The sequence below is a fragment of the Galleria mellonella genome, unplaced genomic scaffold (assembly GCF_026898425.1).
Source record: "Galleria mellonella isolate WM207_F2 unplaced genomic scaffold, CSIRO_AGI_GalMel_v1 utg32, whole genome shotgun sequence".
In the NCBI taxonomy this organism is placed as follows: Eukaryota; Metazoa; Arthropoda; class Insecta; order Lepidoptera; family Pyralidae; genus Galleria; species Galleria mellonella.
In genome coordinates this window covers 3497269-3512327 of record NW_026442075.1, presented here as the reverse complement: position 1 = coordinate 3512327, position 15059 = coordinate 3497269, and the positions used below count along the sequence as shown (strand labels likewise).

The 15059-nt window shown below is 29.5% G+C and overlaps 3 protein-coding genes across 3 annotated transcripts; 2 read left to right on the top strand and 1 right to left on the bottom strand.

Moving 5' to 3' along the window:
• Positions 1 to 516: 516 nt before the first annotated feature.
• LOC113510747 (UPF0729 protein CG18508) lies at positions 517 to 1340 on the top strand. Its single transcript, XM_026894264.3, has one exon. It carries the CDS (start codon positions 731 to 733, stop codon positions 995 to 997), a length of 267 nt encoding a protein of 88 aa, XP_026750065.2. The 5' UTR covers positions 517 to 730; the 3' UTR covers positions 998 to 1340.
• Positions 1341 to 2709: 1369 nt separating this feature from the next.
• On the bottom strand, positions 2710 to 8419 carry LOC113510746 (46 kDa FK506-binding nuclear protein). The gene is made up of 8 exons (XM_026894263.3): positions 8222 to 8419; positions 7688 to 7915; positions 6818 to 6984; positions 6291 to 6451; positions 5044 to 5272; positions 4537 to 4719; positions 4066 to 4238; positions 2710 to 3318 (listed from the first exon to the last, which is right to left on the bottom strand). Exons 1-8 carry the CDS (start codon positions 8229 to 8231, stop codon positions 3237 to 3239), a joined length of 1233 nt encoding a protein of 410 aa, XP_026750064.2. The 5' UTR covers positions 8232 to 8419; the 3' UTR covers positions 2710 to 3236.
• A 5088-nt stretch (positions 8420 to 13507) lies between these two features.
• Positions 13508 to 14673, top strand: LOC113510635 (40S ribosomal protein S17). Its single transcript, XM_026894103.3, has 3 exons — positions 13508 to 13667; positions 13810 to 13961; positions 14400 to 14673. The coding sequence occupies exons 1-3, from the start codon at positions 13665 to 13667 to the stop codon at positions 14647 to 14649; spliced, it is 405 nt and encodes a 134-aa protein (XP_026749904.1). The 5' UTR covers positions 13508 to 13664; the 3' UTR covers positions 14650 to 14673.
• Positions 14674 to 15059: the final 386 nt, after the last annotated feature.

Genomic DNA, 15059 nt, shown 5'->3' with positions numbered 1-15059 from the left:
TTTTACTTATTTATCCTCTTTCTTTTATTTATTTAGTACCACTAACAAGATTACAATACAATATAAAGTTACATCCATATATATATTATATCTACGATATATTATTATTATTATTATCTCAACCCTGATGGCCAAAGTTTGGGTATATTAATAACTAGGTTTGTGGTAAATACATGATAGTGTAGAAAAACATTATACAGTATTTATTGATATTTACTTTAACAACGAAAAAGTTTAAGTTACATTTAAAGTTCATATAGGAGGCGGAAGGTCGTTCCAGACCTTGGACAGTGCATATTTGAAATTCCTATAAAAACCTACGGTTTTATGTGTAATATTGGGTAAAACAGTTAATAGTCATATATAAAGTCAATAATATTTCTTTTCTCTACTCCAAATCTCATTCCTGGTTTGTCTCTATTTATACCCCCATGATTTCCATTCACCCCATTTTACGGTAGGTATGAAATTCTGAATTCATATGTAATCTTGTGATCTTGTCAAAGTCAAATATGTCAAAATCTTCAGTGTTATGATTTAATTTTGAATACTTAATTATTTTGTGATTATTCCTGGAATTTATTAATGTGTAATAAGATTTTAACAAATAGATATCTTAACACTTGTTGTTTGCTATAATTCTTAAAAATAAGAATTGCTAATCAGAAAATTTTAATAAGTACATCTACTTTATTGTAATTTGCTATATCTCTGTTTGTGCATCGAAAACATGGTGTGTGTACCTTGTTTCATCATTCCACTTCTTTTGTATTTATGGCATAAGTTTATTCAGCCCTATGTTCTACGATTTTGGAATCCATGGGCTGTCAAAGACGCTGATGGAAACGTGAAAACTGAATTTCCATTTAAGTGTGAAGGTGGAGTTTGTGCCTTTGCACCTCGTAAGACGAAAGAAAAGAATATAACATCTGATACACAAGAAGAAACATCAAACGAAACTAATTTGACCACTGACAATAGAATAAAAGCCGATTAATTATTTGACACTTTTTAAATGATTTTAAATAATTTGTATTCTTTATTTTAAAGGTAAATTTTAATTCCGCGTAGCATTTTGATTGTTAGTTCAGCATTTCCTTTTATTTACCAGACTTTAAATTATAATAAAACCGCTTGATCTGCTTGTACACAGTGTCCGATTATTCCTCCAACTAAAGTACTAGTGAAAAATTGTTTATTTTATATTTAAGTTTGGCCATTATTTATGAAATTGTATAAAGTATTTTTAAGAGTAGAAAAATAATATTTATAATTTATAGTTATGACCTCATAATATATGACATAAAAATGGTGTGGTTAAAATAAAATGCTACTTATTATTTATAACTTTTATTGATAAAAAATAGTTGTTTTATTCATAAATTAAGTCAAAACAAAAAGTACTTTTAGTAAAAAATTAAAATAAATACTAATAAGCAAATGCAAAGAAACCTGAATTGCATTAAGATAATATGTTGTAGCAACTTGTGTATCTTAAGGCTTATTAATGTATTTTGTAATGTTATAAAATGGAGCTTTTTAAAATATATAAATTAATTAAACACGTAATATTGCTACACCCAACAGGGTATCAATATAATGAACTGGATATTGTAAACCTATGTAAGATCATAGCAACCTGTGAATGCAATAAATAATTAAGTAGTTTTTTATTTCATAAAGAAACTTGTAAGTATTGTGAAGAAATACATTTGCAGGCTATCAAGATGACATTTGCTAACACAGTATAAATTGTTGTAATGGTAACCCTCATATTTGAACCATATTAGTAATTTATTTAAGCGAGTACATGATTAGGTTCTATAAAAATAAATTGCCATTTGTCATATTATTATCTGACTTGAAAACAGATGATTTGATTATATACTTATTTTTTTTAATTACGCAATATTAACAAATCCTAAGCAATAGATCTTACTAAAGGAGTAGACACACTATAATTTAGAGAAAAAAAATATTTAATCTGATTAGAATTGAAACTGATTGAAAACAAGAGTAAGATACACCTACTGGTTAGATGGAAATAGAATGATAACTACTTATATATTACTTTACATTAGTAGGTTACCCATGGGGTGCCAGCTGAACATGATGTTGGATCAAAGTCTGTTGTAATAAAAATACAAGAAATTGAAGCTTCTGTATTTGTCACGATTTAATAATATAATAATATTAATAGCAACAATGAATAATAATTATAATGGATGATGGAATAGCAACACATGTGACTACTTAGAATCTTGTTAGATTAAAATTCGTTTTAATAAAAAAAGATATTGTTTATCATATGACTGTCACCTAGTTTGTAACTCTATGTCTGGTATTATAAAAATCATAGGTCTGCACTAGGTTTGTGTTAGGATATAGTCATCACATAAATGCATGTGATTGTATTGATATAATTTGCTCATGTGAATTGCACTGAGTATTCCACTTATTACCACCACAATTTCAAATTGATTCTTCTGTTTATGATTTATGTTGCTTCTATTAGCCCATTGCTATAATATCTCTGAAGTCAAGATAATTAACAATCTGGTCTGTATTAAAAGAACACATTTTACAATTTACACATATCTGTGCAATATGTAAACACTATGATAGCTTTTGTTTTTCATGGAAAAATTGTGTATCATTTGTGGAGGCTCTTAAGGGGATGATCATGTAAATAAATAAAAGAGTTAAAAATATAATACAATGTTATTTAATTCTTGATACTGTTTTGAAATAGCTAATGAAACATTAAGATTTAAACTGTAGTATGTTTATGCGAGACTTCAAATGACACAATTTTAAAATAGACCTTCATAAAAAATTACCTACTATTACAATTCCAATTAAGTAGATACAAAATTAATAAATCATCTTTTAATGGTAGCAGCATATCATTGTTGTAAACTGTAACTTTATTTTAAATTCGAAAATACGAATTTTGACTCTTAAAAATAAATTCCAGTTTAACTCTTACAATCTAGCTTATATAGAACTTAAGTAAGTCAATTATGAACCATCTGCAATAAAAAAAAAAAAAGAAAAAACACATACTGACAATAATTTTTCATAGATTCATATTGAATTGCAGATGCTTCAAATTGACATGAACAGACTTTTTAGTCTGTACTCCTCATACAATGGCAATCTTTCAATAACATTCATTTTAACCAAAAACAATTACTGTCCATGACACACTGATACAGATTCATAAACTAATTATTTCATTTAACATTCTTCAACTCAACATCAAATACTAAAGTTGAATTTGGCGGAATTACTGGTGGCGAGCCCTTTGCTCCATATCTGAAATTTAAAGTAAATGTAAGTAATCGTATCTACATCCGTGGCCCCTAGATCGGCTTGATAGTTTGTGTAGTGAGGTCATCAAGGTCATGAGGAGATAAAGCTAATTTAGAATGTGAACTTTTCTGAATTGGCTTTGGTATAGTTTTTAGCGGTATATTGTCAGGCATTGGTAGACTGTTTAATCATAAGATAGGGCAGCTTGAAGATCATACGTGTGTGATTCTGTGACAATTTATATGCAGTATTTTATAAAAAAAAAAAAAAAAAACTTGGCGACTGAAAAGTTTAAGTATTAATCATGTACCAAAAGTTGATGTACAAATATAAGAAGTCAGTTAAAAATTAAATAAAGTGTAAAATAAAAATACTTCTGTGTATGTAATATAGTAATATTAGGTACATTACATACACAGAAGTATTTTTATTTTAAAATTCTGAGTAGTGATTTCATAGCATGCTCAACATGAGCGACCACCACAAGTGTTTTGTAAAAATAATAAATTTATTTTGTAAAAATGAAATATTATAATTTATCTTAATAAAAAAAATATAGTATACTTATTTTTAAAATATCAATTATGAGTACATAATTTTACTTCAGTCATGACATATGCAAGGATAAGACGACTGAGATGACTAGATACTGATTCCCTGTTCACTGGCAGACTAATTTAAATTACTAATGAGTTTCTTAAAAATTATTGACTTGTTAAGTATTCTTATAAATTCCTCATGATTACTTACGCCATCGTGGGTGGGCATACGATTTTCCTTTTGCCGCCAACCTTCATGCCACTGATGCCGACATCCCAGCCAGCTATCACTTCCTTCGCGCCTAGTTTAAACTTGAAACCGGGACCTTTCAAGCAGTTGTCAAACATTTTGTTGTTCTGTTTCAAACGTCCTTCATAATATACCTGTAAAAAGAGAATTTTGAAAGAAACCATGGTGAAAGTACCTCTAGCATTAGTAAAACAAAACTTAAGTTTAAAGACTAGCAGTTTTTCATTTATTTTTCAATAAGTACCATTTCACTTTAATATAACATTCATTATATTAAATATATAAATTTTATTTGACATGTCACTTTTTATATAAAAAAAAATATTAAATAAAAGTCAACAAGAAAACAGCCATAAGTGGCAATCTATGGTTGAAACATATATACAAAAGCAGACAATGGAAGGCTGAAGTGATGATGATCATGATACCTACGGTGACAACTTTCCCAGGCTTTGCAGCTGGCCCAGAGCCAACACTAACATCTTCTATAAACACTCCACCACTTAGTGATTTCTTTTCTTTTTTATCTCCGGCACCTTCTTGAACCTCTTTTTTTGCTCCTGGTTTCTTTTTATCTGCTTTTTGTTGCTCCTGTTTTGCATCCTGTTTCTCCTTCTGTAAATTATAATCATTACAATATTTTATTCCAATAAATTTTTTAGAATAGAATTATATACTATATTAAACACTAATAACAATTACTAGAATATTTACTAATGTAAGACATGTTTATGTGGTAAAAAATATTACATTATAAATCATAATCAAGAGGATAATTATTTTTAGGGCTGATTCTAAAATTTCATACATTCTCCAATAAAGTACAAACAAACATGATCTACAAAATGGTAAGAAGTGATTATAACCTGTGGACCATAAGCACTGTTAGAAAGTGGAATTTCAGAATGAAGCTCAATGTTGACCATCCTTTATACACACCTTAGATTTGTCTACACCATTGACTAGTGGTTGTTGAGCTGCAGCCTTCTGTTTCTTTTTAAGACGTCGTCGTTGGCTCTTGCTTAATTTAGACATGTCTACTTGATTATCTTCCTTGCTGGTATCCAGAGTAGTTTCTGCTTCGCTGGATGTGTCCATTTTGTTCTTCTTTTCATTAACTTCATCCTCTTCCTCTTCAGCCTCTTCTTCATCATCATCTTCCTCGTCACTTGTAAAAGACAAATTGAAATATGTTTAATAGAAATTATTTACAGTTTCTCTTAAGTTCGTTTCTTGCTTCTTTTAATAAATATAGAATTCTGCTACTTAGTTATTCTTAAAAGGTAGAATGGATTTAAATAAAATTGATTTAGTAAATCATGTTCTAGCTACAAATTACCAGACATCTAGTAAAATGCATAATTATTATATACAATTCTTCACCCCCAAAATCTGTACATTAATTATGTATTTTACTAAAATTAACGAGACTTCCAGGTCAAGTAAAAATAACTGTCAGAAACTACAAAAACACAGCGAGTTCATTAATTAGAATTTCGAGTCGTGGTCCAACGCCAGTGAATCGTACTAAACAGTGGCCAAGCCGGAATTGACAGCCAGGAAGGTTTTGCTGTTTGTTAGGTGGGATTGGAAGGGAATCATCCACTATGCTCCCATATGGCCAGATGCTTAATTCTACCATCTACTGGACAACTGTAGAACAACTGGACCGCTTGAAGCAGGTGATCAGCCAGAAGTGTCCAGAATTGGCCAACAAGAAGGGTGTAGTGTTCCACCAGGACAACGCCAGTCCACACACTTCGTTGATGACTCGTCAGAAGCTACGGGAGCTCGGATGGGAGGTTTTATCGCATCCAACTTATAGCCCAGACATAGCGCCAAGTGATTACCACCTGTTCCTGTCCATGGCGAACGCCCTTGGTAGTTTAAAGTTGAACTCAAAAAAAACTTGTGAAAAGTGGCTGTCTGAGTTCTTGTCGAGAGAGGAGGGGGGCTTCTACGAGGGGGGTATTATGAAGTTGCCGTCTAGATGGAAACAGATTATCGAACAAAACGGCGCATATCTGAACTAAATCCGATCACTGTAACACTTTTTATAAAGCATTGAATAAAGAGCAAAAAAGTGGAAGGGAGATATTTGACAACCGTATACAGACATCAGATAAAAAATTAACATAAGTTTTAAAAATAAAAAATACATTATTATATGCTTTAGAGTGCCTTACCTATCACTAGCTTCGCCAGATGTATTTACTTTAAATGAATCATCATTTTCATCAGTATCAATATCTTCACCATCTAAGAACTTTTGGAGCTGGTTTTCATCATCAGAGTCTGAGTCTGAAGTGTCTTCGGCTGATGCCTTTTTGTCTGCTTTTTTATCTTGCTGTAATGTTAAAGAAATAATCAGCATCATGCTGAGCTAATAAAAAATACTATCAAAATGGCATGACCATGAAAAAACTATATTACAGGGTTTTTGTATAACACAAGTATAACACAAGTTTTTGTTTAAACATACTTTGAAATTTCTATATAATTTTTAATTGCAAAAATATTTAATGCCTTTTTATATTTCTGAAATAAAATATTAAATATAAAATTTTGTTTCTGTTGCAATTCCTGACCATTATGGTGGTATACTTCTTTAGTCCTATAATTTTACTACTTTGACCATTTAAAACAAAACACTCATGTAAGTATAGTCACTTTACATAAGAAACATCAGTGGGACAGATATATGTATCTATACCTTAGCTTTTTTGCTGGGCGTCACATTATTGCTGTTATCAAGTTTTCTCTTGTTTTTCGTAGGTACTAAAGCAGGTGCTTCCTCTTCATCTTCTTCTTCATCACCATCAGATACCTCTAACTCATATTCTGGGTCCAAGTACCCAGTTAAGTGAACATTACATTTACCTGTTAAAAAGAATTATCTATTAAAATAGTCATGTACTTTTCTAGAAGGTGAAAAATATTGTCAATTTACTATTAAATGATCACACCACAGAATCAATCCAATTATATATTTTTATCTCATCTATCATTATATTTTTGTATTTTAGTATATTTGCATATAAAATTTCAGTTAAAGCTGTTTGATTACAGCAATAAAAATGTTAATCAAACAACTGGACCGATTCACAGATGAAAATACAATAAAATATTTGTTGTTCTGTTAGGTTCAGTCATTTATTTTGTTATCAATAATTAAACAAGAACAACTGTACATATATTTCATGCATTTTTTGTAATTGAAATTATAGATTAAATGTAACACACTTGATTAAAATTTATTTTTATCCCATATTTATTATCTTATTTTCTATTTATAGACAAATATCTTGACTGAACTAAGAGTATCCAATACTAAAAAATGGAATTAGATATCTAGTCTAACCCAAGCTGCAATCTCTATTACCTAGAATTCTTTTCCAAAATTGAAAAATAGAATACAGTAAAATAGTGGATTTAATCTTAAATCTTAAAATGAATAGTCAGAATGTTTTATATATATATATATATACAAAACAAAAAACACTAAAAAAAAAGGTGAGGAAAAATAAAATCAGACACATAAACATATTTGGACTAAAACATTTTTCATGTATTGTATACTCACCATTTGTAAGGAATGAAATATTATCTCCAGTTTTGAAATACAGATCTAATGGTACTTGTATGCATTTGTTCTTCTGTAAAGTACAAACAAGGAAGTTCTTGCCATCGACTACCACCATCACTTGGCAAGCATCATTATCTCCTGTGGAGATGTCCATTGCAGCTTGTGATATGTGAAATGGTTTTTCCACAACCTGCGTGTACCGCTTGTTCGGTTCCATAATAAGTCCTTGAAGACAAATAATATTAGGAATATATTTATAATATAAAACATTTTAATTAATAAGCTTAGCGGAAAAATGTACGTATATATAGAAATAATATAATAATAGTAAGATGCGGTAAGGCATTCTTATAAATACGGTAGATTGCTTAATAATTACAAATTATTAAATTCATGGCGCAAATCTTCAATTTTAGGTAAGAATATATAATTTTAATGTTGAAAAAATGAATTCGTAAAACATCTTTAAAAAAACGTGGTAGCACCAACAACACGTGGTGAGAATTTTACCGGCTTTGGTTAATAACTTACCCCAAAACATTATGTCGGCGTTTTTGTATAAATTATGTAGTGTATTTAAAAACTATAAACCGCTTACAATGTAAAATTCACAGTTTACAGAGCTTTAATTATTTATCTAACAGAAAATATAGATGTAGACGACTTGAATCAAAATGAAAAAGAATATGAGCACGAACAAGAATAACGAACAATCAAATAATTCAACGATCAACGAACGAACAAAAAGCGAATTATATTCGAATTGCAATGCGAATTAACTTTGAGAATCCTAATCGAATCAGACTGTGTTGCCATGATTTCCTTTTCTTTAATGAACATAACGAGGACATGAGATGTACAGTCGCCTTTTTTTTAATTCGTGTTCTTTAAAATTACAATTAAAATTTAATATAGCACATTTTTTTTTTAATTAATTGAAATTTGATCTGATTTGAACTAACTTTCTAATAGAATTGAGTAAAAAATATTATAATTTTAGTTTATGGTAAAATAAAACAATAATTTCGCAAAATTATTAAATTAAAATAATAGATTAAGAGATAAGTTAAAAAAAAATCTGAACTTCAGAATTGGCCCCACAGTTTGATAGTTTACCGCAGGTACAAACCCAAACGATTCATAGTGTTGATTTTAGATATACCTAGATTATGAAATACATAGATTGGTAATGCAAAAGAAAAAAAAAAAACAAAAACATAGACATACTTAGAACGAAAGACTAAAACTCATATATCTACGTAACCACCCGCACTATACAAATGCAGGGCCGAAGTTAAGGTATGTTAAACACTACTTGGTAGCTTATTGATTTATTTTTCTAAAAAATACCTAATATTGTTCTCAAAACCTTAAATACATTAAAAATTCTAAAGCTGTTAATTTTACTTTTTTCTTCTATAATATAACAAACCGTTATATATATATATATATATATATATATATATATATATATATATATATATATATATATATATATATATATATATATAATAAATAAACTGTGTTGCTTAACAAGGTACTTAATTACATTAATAAGCAGTTAGTTTTGGTGATTTTTTATCTTTTTAAATGTAATCTATTTACGAGATTGTCATCCACCCCATTTAATATTTTAACTCATTTTCAAGGTCACAAAAATGTTTAATTACATCATTCAAGATTCTTTGTTAACAGATTTCTCTTGTGACGTTAATAGAAGTGGTTTATTATTTAGTATATTTTGCAGTTTATATATTTTGATTATTTGCCAATTGCAGTTTTTTCCTTGTATCTTGTATTCTCGGACAGAATTTTTCTTTTTTTTTTTATTAATTTGTAAACATATTTTTTTTATTTGAATATGTACTTAACAACACTTTTATTACAATATTTATTTATTTATTTACACTTTATTGCGCCCAATAATTGAAAAAGAAATCGAATATAATTCTTCTTTTGTTTCTTCTGTTGTCTAAAATTTGTATGGAATATACGTTGGTACAAAAATTATTCTTTTATTGACTTATTTCTATAAAATCACAAGTTATGGGATAGTTTTTGCTTTTCTGTCGGTAAAATAAATAAAATATTAGTAAGTAAAATAACATAGTAGTTAAAATTAAAAAAAATCTGAGTAACTATGACCGTAGCAGCAGAGGAAATCCACGGAGTTACTATTTTAGATCATGTAACATCATTTCAATTACGGAAATTTAAATTACGGATTCTGCTGCAAGTAAAAGGATTGTTGCAATATATAAACAGCGCAGATAAAAGACTAGAAAAAGAACAGTCGACTAAGGATGCTTTGGCTAAGCATATTATTCTTCAAAATGTATGCTTACGAAATCTACAAAATACTGTGCGATATATTCGAAGGATCGGAAGAATGAAACAAGATGAATTTGTTACAACATTTCTACAATTATAAATTTGGAAATGATATGACAATGGATGAAAAATTTTCAAGGCTCAAAGTTTGATACATAGATAAAAACAATTACAAATGCCTTTTGATGACGCGTTAGTAGAATTCAAAGTACTGAACATTCTTTCGAACAATGACTCTTACCAACCATTTGTAACTGCTGGGAAAGTACTCCTAAAGAAGAAAGAACGTTAAAGAATTTAAGATTGAGATTAGTAAAAGAAGAAAAAAGGAAGAAGGAGAGCATGCAGTCAGTGGTCTTAGTTGTTGGAAATAATAGTAGAATGCCAAAAAATTAAGTTAATAATAGTTAGACAACAACCTCAGATTCTCTTGATAGGTGTTTTAAATGTAATAAGTTTGGTCATATAGCTAAATTTTGTAGAAATTCATTATACTGTAAAATTTGTAAGAAAACTAACCACAAAGAAAAAGATTGTTTTTTTTTTTTTAGAAAAAATAAGTATGATAATCAAGATACTTTTTGGTCTCTATCCATAATATAATTAAGACGTCAAAAAGTTTTGTTTTCAATTTCGGTTGTAACATATAGTCCATGACAAAACTTTTCTTGCTAATGTCACATCTAAGGTTATTAATGTTGGTATAGCTTAAAAATTGTCAATTCATAGCAGGTTGGTGTAGTGTGTGGTTTTTCTTCTTTTGGCTTCAGCTATAGAAAATGTTATACGGCCGTATAAACTACCAAATTCAGATATAACCTGCTTGCATACTTTCTACATAAACTGTATTGTATGTATAACCTAGTAATGTAAAATTTGTCACTGACAAATAATTAACGTATCAAATATTTTTATACACTAGCCTGTTATGAATTAACAAAAATAGCAACTGATGGTGTATCTTTCGTCCTCTTTGCTAGTTATATTTGCATAAGGAAAAGGAGGCAACCACATGATTTAGTTTTTATTTTATTATTCCTTCTATGTAAATCCTTGTTCTAAGCCCGTGACAGAAAAAGAAAGTAACATTCATTTTATTGTACGAGCGAACAAAAGAGAATCTTACTCCACTCATTCTTTTTTTTAATCATTTGTGATAAGTAATTATATAACTTATTTTGTGTTCGTAATTTTGTACTTTATTAGTACACTAAATTATAGATCATTTGTCAAATAATCTTATTTAAAATGTGGCCAATATTTTAAATGACATAGAATTATTTCATTCTATATAAAATAATATTGTCTAGTGTTGCCAACATTCATTTTTATTTTATTCAATACACTAGGGGTGTAAACTTCCAAAAACGTTTTCTTTTCTATTCGATATATCGAAATTAGCATCGAAATCCATTACCGATCTATCGGTGAGAAACACCAATGTTTTCTGAAAATTGAGTAATATTTCTAACATTAAATCACAAAGCTGTACTCAGCCCTCTGATACTCCATGCAAACTTCAATTTATAATGATATACTACTTTTACACCAGCACTGTCCATGTCTGCACACCCAGAGATGCAATTTATTTTAAAATACTTGTATTTAAAATGCAAAATACCTATTTTGTATTTTAATGCCTTTTAATAAAAAAACATTTTGTATTTTATTTGAAATACTTTTTGTGATGTATTTTGAATTGTTTAAATGCAAAAATACTTTGTGATTGAATTTAGCTAATATTACCACTCAAACAAAATTAAATGAACGAATGACGATAATTCATATGACAATTGCATAACGGATATCTCAAAAGTCCCAGAAACCATAAATGAGGCAGTAAGTATACTCGGATTTTCTGGACGCAGTCCTGAAAAAAATTAAAATTCAGTTCTTGATTGAATATGCTAAACACATTTCAAATCCATAGCTGAGTCCATCAGGAGCTTGGAAGGTGACAATGAGACATTTTATGGATGTCTACAACTTGAATTAATAAGAATAAAAAAAAATATACAACTTAGAATGGCAAACAAGCTGACAGCCCACATGATGGAAGGTGGTAACCGTCGCCTATAGACATGAGCGGTACCATGAACATAATAAAGTATACGGTTTCGCCCGTGATACCTCCCATGCGTTGCCATTCCTGAGGACTCAGATGTTATTTCTCTGTACCCTGTAAATTCACGCCATATCCTACCCTTCAAACCAAAACACAGCCATGCAAACATAACTGTTTCATGGTAGAAATATGAATGGAACAAAGGTACCCCAGCAATCGACTTTTGTGAATAACAGTATATTGTGGCACGTTGATTGAAATAATAAAAGAAAATGTTTAAAACCGTTTTGAAAAATGTATGTAATTTAGAAGACCCGAGATCTAAAGACAACATTCTGGCAGCAGTATTGTATCCATTCTTCAAATTATAGTGGGTGCCTAAAGATAAGTAGATGCAAGTAAAAGAGCTGTTTATTACATAAGTCAGGTAAATAAAAAATGTCAATTTGAAAAATGGCCCTCAGTCACAGACATCAGAAAAAAAAAACCGAGTCTTGCTAGATATTCCAGGATTCAGACTCCTTAGCAACTAGTGGAAGTCGCTGTACCAATACTGCAGTAGACTTGGAAACCTTACAATATTTAAAGGATTAGTGTACAAGTCTAACCGTATTAAACGCTTATCTTATAATGAAAAAAGTATTTCTAAAATAAAATACATGCTTAACTAAGCCCAGCAATGCTATTCACTAAAAATTTACCGCAACGCTGCGCCCGCCGACGAGCTTTAGGCTGATCAGCCTTGCGAACGACCGTGGCTACAACGCTGCGGTAAAGAGACTTTTTTCATATGGTGGGATGAGACCTCACAGAAGAAAAATGAGTGATGATTTATTCGAACAAAGATATTTGTAAATATCTATTTTGCATTTAGTATTAAAAAACAAAACGCAAAACTATTTGGTAATTTGCATTTTATTTGTATTTAAATACATTTCTAAAACGTTTTTGTATGTCTCTATGCACACATATCGTGTGTTAATCGATGCTGAATGTTCAAAAAGTCTATATCTAACTATAACTAATCTTCTTCATACAAACTATATTATATATATTCGATATAATACAAATTATATCGAACAGTAGTAAATATTTTTTATTGCGTACTCGTATTGTATTGGTCGCGCAGTGTAGCCGGTATCAATTTCTAAATTCGGCTTAAGCAATTGGCAGTGCTTGTCGCGTTTAAATATTACTTAAACAAATAGAAATAAGATTCCGGTTAAGTTCATTTAAATTTAATCAAAACAGGTTTGAAATATAAAATTGTTTACTATTGAAAAATAAACATTTTAAAACAAATAGAAATACTTATAAAAGTTTTTTGGTAATGGTTTTGAGATCAAACTGAGTTTACATGTAATTAACTAATTATCATCGATTCGATGTTATATAAAAATACATCGATACGTCGAATATGTTAATAACTTTTCATTACATTGAATCGATACGATGTATTGCATTGAATCATCGAGTTATTTCGATACATCGACTTATATCGAATATAGGTACAACACATAAAACGGAATCCATTTTTGTTTCTTTCTCATCTGTCAGTCGGTGTCATCTGTTTCAATCATGGTGAATATTATTTTATCCTAAATAAATCTTCAATTTTTTTCTGAATCATTCATTTAATTGAATTGTTAAATTATTATGTTCTCGCTGTTGTTGTTATTTTCATTGTCAGGTGTATATTTAACGCTTACCCTTAATATTTCAGGGTCGTGTCAGGACTAAGACCGTGAAGAAAGCGGCCAAAATTATCATTGAGAAATACTACACACGGTTAACCTTAGATTTCGACACGAATAAGAGAATATGCGAAGAAATTGCTATAATACCCACTAAGCCCTTGCGCAACAAAATTGCAGGGTAAGAAATATTTGTTTATTTATATAGTTTTCAACTGTTGTAAAACAAGCATTTCATAAAAAAAAACATTTTAACTTTATTAAAGATCCATATTTTGATATGTAATTATTATTAAAATACAATTATATGTTGTATATATGTATGTATATATATACATACATATATACTTATTATTGTATTGATTATTTTACAAATAGTAATAAAATTGGTCCTTGAAGATTTCAATTTTTATTGCCCATATTTGTAACAAAATTGCTAGTCCTCCATAGTTGTATGTGAATTTTCTGTTGTCATTGGGAGTCACACCAGGGTAATTGCGTGTAATTTAAAAACTAAAATTTATTCCAAAGTTTAATACAGGTTACTATTTATTTCAATTGAATGTGTAGTTAGGTAGTGAAATTAATGTTGCTAATTTTATAAATAATATATTTTTAGGTTTGCAACTCACTTGATGAGGCGCCTTCGACACTCGCAGGTTCGAGGCATATCCATAAAGTTGCAAGAAGAGGAGCGTGAGAGACGTGACAATTACGTTCCAGAAGTTTCTGCCCTCGAACATGACATTATCGAGGTAGATCCCGATACCAAGGATATGTTAAAAGTCCTTGATTTCAATAATATAAATGGTTTGCAACTTACACAGTTGGCCACTCAAAGTGGTTATGGGGGCGGCAGACGTAATTAAGTATAATAAATAATTATTAAAATATTGTGTATCATTTTTTTGTCTTTTTACTAGCTATAATTCACAATGATTCCTTGTAGTTTGTACAATTGAAGTAATATAAAATTCATCATTGTTTAACATTTATTGATATGTATTAATCTGTATTGTGCAATTAATAGAATTGCATTTTTTGATGGACAAATAACTACTAAAGATCTTCTTTTGGAAATTTAACCAAAATACTTATTACCTTCACATGTATTACAAAGAACAAGTAAATTCATTTACTTTTTTTGTCATATAAGTATTGATATGTTCTGTAAGATTTAGCAATTTTCTTTGATCTTATGAAACAATGGTAGAACAAGTGAATGTAGGCCTTTCCTTACGGGGCAGGGGGGGGGGACTTCCAGTAATTGTCACGCACG

Coding starts and splice junctions, on each gene's coding strand:
- LOC113510747 (XM_026894264.3), top strand. CDS start 731: ATGGTGTGTGTACCTTGTTTCATCATTCCACTTCTTTTGTATTTATGG.
- LOC113510635 (XM_026894103.3), top strand. Junction 13,962..14,399: donor TTGCGCAACAAAATTGCAGG/GTAAGAAATATT, acceptor ATATATTTTTAG/GTTTGCAACTCACTTGATGA.
- LOC113510746 (XM_026894263.3), bottom strand. Junction 6,452..6,817: donor CGCCCAGCAAAAAAGCTAAG/GTATAGATACAT, acceptor TTAACATTACAG/CAAGATAAAAAAGCAGACAA. Junction 5,273..6,290: donor TCTGGCGAAGCTAGTGATAG/GTAAGGCACTCT, acceptor GTCTTTTACAAG/TGACGAGGAAGATGATGATG.